The sequence below is a fragment of the Halyomorpha halys genome, unplaced genomic scaffold (genome assembly GCF_000696795.3).
Source record: "Halyomorpha halys isolate HHAL.00 unplaced genomic scaffold, Hhal_1.1 Scaffold257.1, whole genome shotgun sequence".
Lineage (NCBI taxonomy): Eukaryota > Metazoa > Arthropoda > Insecta > Hemiptera > Pentatomidae > Halyomorpha > Halyomorpha halys.
In genome coordinates, this window is record NW_027104967.1 from 1679462 (window position 1) to 1689743 (window position 10282).

Below are 10282 nucleotides of genomic sequence, written 5' to 3' on the forward strand. Positions count from 1 at the left end.
TATTCGATTGACAAGAGACGAATACTTTTTTATTTGAAGTTTGTATTCGATTGACAAGAGATGAATAAATTTTTATTCAAACAAAAATACGACTAAACAATCCGAATACTTTTTTTATTCGAATATTTAAAATACTATTTCAATCGAATAAAAAATTAGTTGAATGAAAAATTAGTCGAATACATATTATTCGAATAACAATTTGATTTTTTTTTTTTTAATTTCACTTATTTTTTTTACCACCCTCAATTTCTAATGTATGAGGATCCCATTACACATATTCAAACGAGTACAAAACGAAAATGCTATAGATTTTAAGATCCCATATCGATTTATATTAATTTTTTTATTTCTAAAACATAGGGGCCAATTTTTAGGTTTTCGGATATGCAGAATATGAAAATGCTATCAATTTATTTAAACTTTCTTGATTTCTAACATGTTACGGTCCCTTTATATGTTTTGAGAAATGCAGAATATGAAAATGATATCGATTTATTTTTAGTTTTCTGATTTCTAAAATGTTAGGATCTCTTTATATGTTTCAATATATGCCAAAAATGAAAATGCTATTGATTTTAGGACTGCATATCGATTTAATTATCACATATCGATTTATTTTAACTTTCTTGATCCCGAACATGTTAGGTTCCCTTTATATGTTTTGAGATATGTAGAATATGAAAATACTATCGCGTATTGATTTATTTTAACTAAGATAAGAAATCAGAAAAGTTAAAATAAATCGATATGCGATAATTAAATCGATAGCATTTTCATATTCTACATATATTGAAACATATAGAGACCCTTATATATTAGAAATCAAGAAAGTTAAAATAAATAGATGTTCGATATTAAAACTTAATAGCATTTTCACATTCTACATATCCCAAAACATATAAAGGGACCGGACCCTAATATGTTAGAAATCGTCAAATTAAAAACAAATAGATGTGCAATATTAAAATCAATAGCATTTCAATATTCTATATATCCCGAAACATATAAAGGAACCCTAACATGTTAGAAATCAAGAAAGTTAAAATTAACAGATACGCGGTCTTAAAATCGATACCATTTTCATATCCTGTATATCTCATAACATATAAAGGGACCCTAACTTGTTAGAAATCAAGAAAGTTAAAAGTAACCGATACGCGATCTTAAAATTGATAGCATTTTCATATTCTGCATATCTCATAACATATAAAGGGACCCTAATATGTTCGAAATCAAGAAAGTTAAAATAAATTGATAGAATTTTCATATTGTACATATACCGAAACATATAAAGTGACCTTTATATGTTAGAAATCAAGAAAGTTAAAATGGATGTGCGATATTAAAATCGATAGCATTTTCATATTCTACATTGATATGTATGAGAGGCACCAGCTGGAATTTTTCAACTTAAAGTAAGTTCTTTGTCGGCATACCAAAGGAACTGCCGGGCCAAGTCAATGACCCGATCGGCAAAACATTAAAAGTAATGTATAGACATATGTAGATATCAGAGGTCCCCATGCACTCCTGGGGACGGATGACTGCGTAGGCAGAGATAAAAAGCTAAACAGCCCTTATCTCACACCTGGGCACCCTAAAAACCTTGGGGAAAATGCAGCGACCTCTGTCAAAGAAGAAAGCCGCCTTAATTTAAAGATGAAAGGGAGGAAAAAGACTTACTTTCGCTGAAGGTCATTGGACCTTCCCACCCCCTCTGAAGGGTAGGTAAAAGAGTGGAAGCCCATGGAGGGCCAATGAGAAGAACGGAGACCGAAAGGGGTAGAAATTAGAAGTAGAGGGGAGAGAAGAAGCAAAAAGGAGGACTTGAAGACTGGAAAACACAGTTGAAGACAGTCTGGGAAGAGGACAGCCCTTGAAGAGGAGAGTGCAGAAGAGTTTGGAGGAAGAGAGAGTGGCTGACCAGTTGGAGGACAGAGGAGGAAGTCATACATCGCAGGGAATCGGCAGCAGCCACGAGCTAAAGGCGGAATGACGTGGGACCCAAGATTCGCTCAGGTACTACAGCCAAGCTTGACAAACGCATTAAAACAAGTAAGACTTTGTCAATACAACAATATTTACACTTAAAGAACGTAACTAAAGAGTCATCTTTATCGTTACAACCTTTTCCGTTGTAATTTGACTGGCAATAATAGAATTGATAACTTAGGGTCAGTATAAATATTTAAGATCCCAACTAGAACTTCTCAATTCATAATAAAATAATTAAAGTATAAGGAAACAGATCTACCATGCTCTCTCATTATATTATTCTTGCTAATGTATCTATGATTGTAAATATAAAATATGTAACAAAGACTTTACCTTATAATTAAGAATCCCTACATACCACATCATATATAATAGCATAGTAAATTGGTGAACATGATACTGTTGGAGAAGAACTTACTTTTTTTAATGGTAATACCAATGAATATACATTTGACACCCAGAATTAATGATGAAAATCTACATCAGAACAATATTTAAGACATTGTAATAACTTACTGGTTCATCTTCAACAGTACCAACAGCAGCCTTTTCTGCACGCCTTCTTTTTCTGCTAGGAGCTTCTTCATCATCACTCTCATCTAGAACAGAAATAAAATACCAATACCAAAGAAATTTATCAACATCTAATAAATATATAAATGTTTTGTGATTTAACAGAAAAGAAGAAAAATAATACCATAAAGCAAATCTTCATCTCCTCTAATTCTTCCTTCTGCAATGTCACGTTGTTCAAGAAATCTTTCAGCTGCCACACGATCAGACTGCGAAATTGGATCATAGTCAGATTCATCAAGATCTGCTGCATCATAGCGATCCAACAAGGGATTAGGACGATAATCACTGGAAAAAGTTAATAACCATTAAAAACTTAGATTTTTCTTGTAGTTATCAATAAGAGTAAACGTTATACGGCACCCTAAATAGCAAATGGCAGTCATTTGCTCCAGTGGGAGCTAGAGGATTTACAATGCTATTACACTCCTGTTTATCTCTAGGGCCAGATTGGAAACACTCTTATTCCTTGCCATTTGTTAAAGTGAGTGGGTTTCATATGAAACTTTGATCGCTATTTCCCAGTTATATTATAATTTACAATGTTTCATTTTGTAAATATGAGGCAATTACCAGTTAGCATGTTTTTTAACCTCAATAAGCATAAAATTTATACATTACCAATAAATGACTATGAAATCATGATATAATACTAATATATAAAACAAGCTCCAGCAGCATAAACTTAAAAACTCACTTACACTGAATATTACAAGTTAGTATAGGCCTAACTACCACTGAAAAGAATCCATTAGAGGGATTGTTCATTTATTTTAAGTGGGCAAAAGTTGAAAGCTATGATATAATTAAAGCCGTAATAACAATAATAACAAGAGGAATTTAAAAATTTTCCACCACTCAAGTTTTTGATACTACGAATATACCACTTAAGGATTCATCAAGCTGACTCTGATCCTACCACAATATCTTATTAGTTATAACACCTTACCAACTCTACAATCTGAAAGGACTACTTGTGTGTATTATTGATTTTTGCAAACAATTTCAAATGGAATCTAGATTAAAAGGCATGCGACAGTATCTCCTTAACTTGATCCTCAGATAGTTATAAAAAGCTGCGAACAGATTTGACAGGTAACCTAGTAGAAATCAAGCAATTAAAAATTACTAAGACATACAGATGAAGACACAGGAAACGGCCTATTAGGAACCAATATCTAATGGTTATAAAAATGAAAATCTTTTTTTTCAAATGAACATCAAGATAAGGATATAAACAAACATTCGAGTTAAAATCTCAGAATGCCATGGAATATTTACTTTTCCATATTATCGCCAAATAACTCTTCTCCATCTTCTTCTTCTTCTTCAGCCAAACGATCTGCATCCTCAATTGCAGCTTCACCACCGAACATTTCGGTTTCATCTTCAAACATATCTCCACCTTCATCTTCATCATTTATAGGAATCCCTCTTCTGATTTCATTGGATTCTGATTCTCCAGTTTCCTTGAAATTAAATATAAACACGTATTAAAGTTTAAAATATTATAATACAATTCATTATAGTGAAATTAATATTTAAGAATAAAAAAACCATTAAAACTTACAGACATAATGAATTATTTTAATTTGTGTTCACAAAAATACCCTAACACTTGTTGATACATACACCACAACCATGTAAGTTTGCGCGGGGAAATGTAAGGGCTGCCAATTGTGCAACTCATAAAACTAATTCAATTTAGTACTAATTAGATACGTCTTTATAATTTTCTTTGCTCATTTTTCCTTCTTTAGAACTTTAGAAACAAAGTCGAATTTGTTATCGATTGAAAGGATAACTATTTACATTTCATATTTTAGGGAAAAGAAGTCTTAACTGCAAACTTGATATCATTTGTAACCTTTCTCAGTGGCCGGTTAAGGTTGTTTATCTCAGGAATTGTTTTGTGTTTATCTGTGTTAACAGTCATGTGGAGCTTTGAAGGACTTTTCGTTTCTTGTAGAACTGGTTATATTAACTAGGAATTATTTTGTTCAGTTTCCCATAAAATTAAAAATGTCTCCTACTGTCCCAACTACCACAAATGTTGTTGACAAGAGACCAACTCTTGTCAAACCACACTCTGCTGAAAGAAGGTAAAGACATTTTTCTCTAAAATTTTCATTTAAAACGGTTTTATATGTTATTGTATCACTATCTCTGGCGATTTGGGTGATTATTTACTTGTCATACTTAGATATATACTTTTGAGATCCTTATGTATTGTTAATTGCTGATTTAATATTCTATTTTTTTATTATTTTAGATCAGAATTAGTTTGCCGTGTAAAGTACTGCAACACTTTGCCTGATATTCCATTTGATCCCAAGTTTATTCAATATCCATTTGAATCCACTCGGTAATTTTTATTTATTTTAATCTTATTTGATATATAACATTTAATCTCAAAATTATATGTTTTTTTTTCCTTTAAAGATTTATTCAGTATAATCCCACATCACTGGAACGAAATTATAAATATGAAGTTCTTACTGAACATGATCTCGGAGTTACTATTGATCTCATTAATAAAGATATGTACGCTGCTGATCATAATGCAGTACTTGATCCCGCTGATGAGAAACTGCTTGAGGAAGATATTCTTACACCTCATGATTCGAAAAGGTAAGAGAAAGCTATTTGATTCCATTTTAGAATTTCGAATGGAATAAACATGGCTGTTGATATGAGAAAGAATTAAATTGTTAATGAAGCGATTTACATTGAGTGTGCATCTATTGATACAATATGATCATTTATTGTACTTTTAAATCTATACATGTTAAGCTTAGTTATTGATTCCTCTTTTTATTATTTCTTGTATCAGATCAGTAAATTATTTGTTTTTGATGCATAGCTATCTCTTGTAATAAGCTTGATACTATTAATTTTATTAAAATTTTAAAACCATTAATTCAGGTCCAGACATCATTCGCGATCAGTTTCATGGCTTCGTAGAACTGAATATATTTCCACTGAGCAAACACGTTTCCAACCACAAGTCATGGACAAAGTTGAGGCCAAAGTTGGATTTAGTATTAAGAAAAGTCTTAAGGTATTTACCTTAATTAATTTGTTATTCAGCTATGAAAACTATTATGAAATTAAAATATAATTGATCATCATGTTTGACTTATTGTTGAAATTTAGGGTTGCCAAGAAAGTAATTTTGACAAACACCAGTTGATTATGTTTGTTTTGTTATTCTTTTGTCCATGTTAGAATTTTTTTGTTCTCAGATTTGGAACTCAATATCTTTGGTTGCTATAGAAACAAATTCCATCTAATTTTGTTTACAGCTGTCAGTTTTACATGAGTGCAAAAAATAAACATTTTCAACACATTTTACTTTTTAATTTTTCTTAAAGGCAAGAATGTGGCTGAGGCTCACAAAGAGAATTGGTTTCATAAATTTAGTTCTGAGATTTATCACTAAAAGTTTATCAACTTTATCTGAAGTAGATAATGATGAAATGAATGCCACAAGTAAATTGAATCATTATATAAGTTTGCGAGAGGTTGCAAACCAGTTAAATATATCACACACAATTGAAAATCATATAAAATGTCTTGGACATGTTAAAAAAATTGATATTTTGATTCTGCATGTATTATTTATGATACATATTTCAAGCGTAATGCAATCGATTCTTTTTTGAAACAAATTATCACTGGTGATGAAAAATGGATCATCAATAATCACGTTAATTGAGAAAGATCATGCTCCAATCTTCATCAATCAGCTTAAATCATACTGGAAGTTGAATTTCTATCAAAAAAGATATCATGCTGTTTTAGTGGGTTTACAAAGCTGCTTTTTATTTTGAACCACTTCCAAACAAATGAATGTTCAACTCTGATGTTTTTGCCTACAATTTATGAAATGATAGAAGGCAATAAAAGAAGAAATCAGAAGTTTTATGAGTATGGAATCATAAAGTTACCAGAAAGATGATAAAAGGTTATCGAACAGAATGGAAAATATTTGACTGATTAAAGTTCCTTTATTTCCGTTGAATAATTGAGTTTTATTTCACATGAAATAACCAAAATTACTTTCTTACCAACCCTTTAGTTTCTCTTTAATATTTTTCTATAAACTTATGAGAGAAAATTTCTTTCAATTAGACAACCCATTAAATTGATGGTACTTTCAAATAATGATTAAAATCTTATGCTATCTTATGTAATAATAATTGAAATTGATTGGGGCTAACTTTTTAATTAAATACTAGCAAGAAATTTTACTTATATGATTAAGTATTACTCGATTTGTTTTTCCAGAAGTATAAAACTGAATAAATGTTTAAGAAGAAATGGCACTGTTCCTAATGCACTGTTTTTAATTGGCGAGTGGGTGTGTACTCACTTATACATTATGAAAATCAATGAGTAATCATTGTTGTTATGTTGTGATGTGACCCCACAAAGTGATTTGTTTTTGTATTATTTAAAAAAATGCTGGCCTTAACCTCTACTGAAAATATCTGCTGATTTCTTTAACAAGCAGAACTTGATTGTTGTGACTACATAAAGCAGTGTAGAAAGTTGTTTTGATGATAAAAGGTTGGCTCATCCCCAGAATCTACAAACAGTAGATATTATAAATAGCTAATAAACTAAACAGTTAAAAAATAATATGGCTCGTATATATCATAAACTAAAATATCACAATAATAAAAACTTAGAAATACAAAAGAAAAACAGCAATAATAGGATTTAAAAAGGATGTCGACAGTAATTAAGAAATAGAGTTTGGAGAGTTTGGGATGCAATTAAAGGGTTATTATTAACAGTGAGCACACATGTGTCATCGGCATAAGTGGTGAGGATAGTGTTAGGATTGGTTGGAATGTCAGCTGTATAGACGGTGTAGAGGATGGGACCGAGGACCAGCGGACTGAGAATAGAAAGATGAATAGGAACCAATGTGATTTATTTGGAATATTTATCAGTGAGAAAGGAATGGATGAAGAGAAAGTATGTGGGAGGTAGAAATTTATGGAGTTTATAAAGCTGTTCCGGGTCCCAGACTTGATCAAAAGCCTGTTCTATATAAAAAAAAGACTCCCACACACCACATTCCATAGAAAATGAGCCAACGTCCACCACACGATGACATTGCTGGATAGTGGAGTGGGATGTTCGGAATCCAAGCTGGTGATCAGGGATTATATGATTGGAATCTAGGATGGGGTATAGGCATTTCAGAATGAGTTTTTCGAGGATTTTCCCATGATCGATAGGGCGGTAGGAGGATGGATGTTCTGGCAGCTTTAGGAGTTTGGGTATCATTTTAAATATAGATAATTTCCATGGGTCAGGAAAATATGTGGTATGGAGTATGGCGTTATATATGTAGGTGCAAAATAGGATGGCTTTTCGAGGAAGAAGTTTTAGGATATGGGATGTTATTTGGTCGTGTTCAGGAACTTTGCGGGTAGGTAATCATTGAATGATATTAGAATTTATTTCTGAAGGATGAAATGCTTTAGGTGGGAGGGTCATTTGGAACGGAATGTTTAGTTCTGCTTCAATACATTTAAGATGAGTTGGGTTGAGGATATCAGGATGTGGAATAAAGGTTCTAGAGAGGTGTTATCCGAATGTTTGTGATTTTTCTTTGTCAAGTCTAGTCCAGGTTACAGATTCGGTGAGAATTGGGTAGTTAAAATCTTTGTATTTCAGCAGTGTTTTAGTGGTTCTCCATAATGATTTGTCAGTAGTTGTAAGATTTTATGTAAAGATAAGCAAATTTGGAATTTCCAATTTTCTAATTTCTACTTATTGTTTGTTAGTCAATTTGGTGTAACAAGTTTTGTCAGTTGGATATCTGGTCCTATGCCACTTTGTTCTTGCTCTCTGTTTTTCCCTTAGCAAGATATGAATATGCTGTAGCAGGTTATTTTGTTTATTGTTAGTCGAAGTATTGTGATTAAATAATTGTCCTTATTAATGCCGTGAGTTTTCCTATAGCTCCGTCAATGTCTTGTTTTGTTGTTTTAGATTTAAATATAAAAATATTCAAATTCACGATTTAGAAAACTAAGAGATCGATTTAGTTGAATAATTTCATTCAAATCATATTATTAATCAGTATGTGGTCCTACAGTTGTTTTATTCCTCTTGATTAGCAAACTGAAATCATTCAAATTTTAGAGGGATTGTGGGATCAATTTGGCAATTTCTTGTAATATCTTTAAAAAAACCCTGTTCATAAAAAATTTAAGTTAAATTTATAACAAAACGATGAGTAAAAATTGAGCTATATTGACATGCCAATTGATCTGTGATTTCCATTTGCTTGTTATACGTTTTGAGCAATAGTTGGAACAAACAATTTTTCCATCTGTTGTAAATATTATTGCATCTGTGGTATTTAAGGAGTCAATATATTAACTTTGAATTAAATGATTCTCTTACTTTTGGCATTTTAAAACTAATAAGTTTTACCATTTGTTAGAAAAGCTAGTAATTAACTAAACTTTAACTGGATTGTTGTGTTTAAAAGAGAGACTCAGGAGAAGTAGAAATGAAAGCAGCATTTTTTATTTTGTTGTATAACAAATTTAATGCATATAAACCTTCAATTGTAATATGAAATTTTATTTTCAATTATACGTTTTAATATTTATTTCTATTTTTATTTTTATTCAATGAAATGACCGAAATATGCAGGCATATGCATTTATAGTCAATTATGTAAAATAAAACTTGGCTAATTGCTTTTGGATACAGTGATTTGTAAAGATTTTTGACCAGTGGCTCAAAAAATGTAAGCAGACAAATATGCAATTGCATAAAAATGCAGGCCTTGTTTATAGCCTATCACAATAGTACATTGTGTGTATAACTGAGTACTCAACCAACTGCCATGGAATAGTGTTTAGGAACTGTTAGCGAAGAAATTAGTATTTTAGTATTTAATTATAACTTTTATAATTTACTATTTTTAATTTTTATAAATGTTTTGTCTTTTTTTTTGTATTTTTCTTATAGGAAGAAACTCTTTATATGGATAGAGAAAGCCAAATTAAAGCTATTGAAAAAACATATGATGATGCTAAACTACCTATTGAGAAACATCATAGCAAACCTAATGTTGTTCCAATAGAAATTCTTTCTGTTTTTCCAGATTTCCAGGTACTTATTTCATGTTTTTATTTTTTTTTTTTTAATACAAAAATATTTTCAAAGAGAAAAATTTTGAAATTAATTTTTATTCTACCGAATTTAAGTATAAAGGAGTTAAAATAATAATCCACTGTTCTAAATGAGTTAAGTTTTTGGGGTGATTTATCAAAAGAGTTTTAGTCTGTTAAGATGTTTTTAAAAGATTTTATTTTATTTTAAGAAATCTTTGGGATGTGAAAAAATAAAATAAAATCTAATAATAATAATCTGGATTATCTCTCTAGGAAGTCTGGTGAGTCAATTTTTTATAATTTTTTGAGGTTTATAATTACTTCCATCATTTTCAATAAATTACTTAAAGAACTAAACAATTTCTTAAAAAATAACAAAGACGTAATTATAATTAAATCAGATAAAACAAAACAATTGACTATTTTATACAAAGAAGAGTATGAAGAAAAAATGGATAAATTATTAAATGACAAAAACACATACAGGACATTGAGAACAGAACCTTTTACAGACTTGGCAGGAAAAATCAATAAATATACAAATAAAATCCATAAAATGG

General features: G+C 30.6%; 2 protein-coding genes across 2 annotated transcripts in view; one reads left to right on the forward strand and one right to left on the reverse strand.

Annotated features, from left to right (window-relative positions):
- Mcm2 (DNA replication licensing factor Mcm2) overlaps nt 1-4288 on the reverse strand; it is an 18705-nt gene extending 14417 nt beyond the window's left edge. Inside the window, exons 1-4 of the mRNA XM_014419999.3 lie at nt 4142-4288; nt 3853-4040; nt 2696-2859; nt 2515-2597 (exon numbers count right to left, since the gene is read on the reverse strand). Coding sequence (XP_014275485.1) covers nt 2515-2597; nt 2696-2859; nt 3853-4040; nt 4142-4147 — 441 coding nt within the window. The 5' untranslated portion in view covers nt 4148-4288. The remainder of the gene's footprint in view (nt 1-2514; nt 2598-2695; nt 2860-3852; nt 4041-4141) is intronic.
- Nucleotides 4289-4435: 147 nt separating this feature from the next.
- The window catches only part of atms (RNA polymerase II-associated factor 1-like protein antimeros), a 16132-nt gene continuing 10285 nt past the window's right edge, over nt 4436-10282 (forward strand). Inside the window, exons 1-5 of the mRNA XM_014420000.3 lie at nt 4436-4673; nt 4844-4936; nt 5014-5202; nt 5497-5632; nt 9577-9720. Of these exons, the coding sequence (XP_014275486.1) occupies nt 4594-4673; nt 4844-4936; nt 5014-5202; nt 5497-5632; nt 9577-9720 (642 nt within the window). The 5' untranslated portion in view covers nt 4436-4593. The remainder of the gene's footprint in view (nt 4674-4843; nt 4937-5013; nt 5203-5496; nt 5633-9576; nt 9721-10282) is intronic.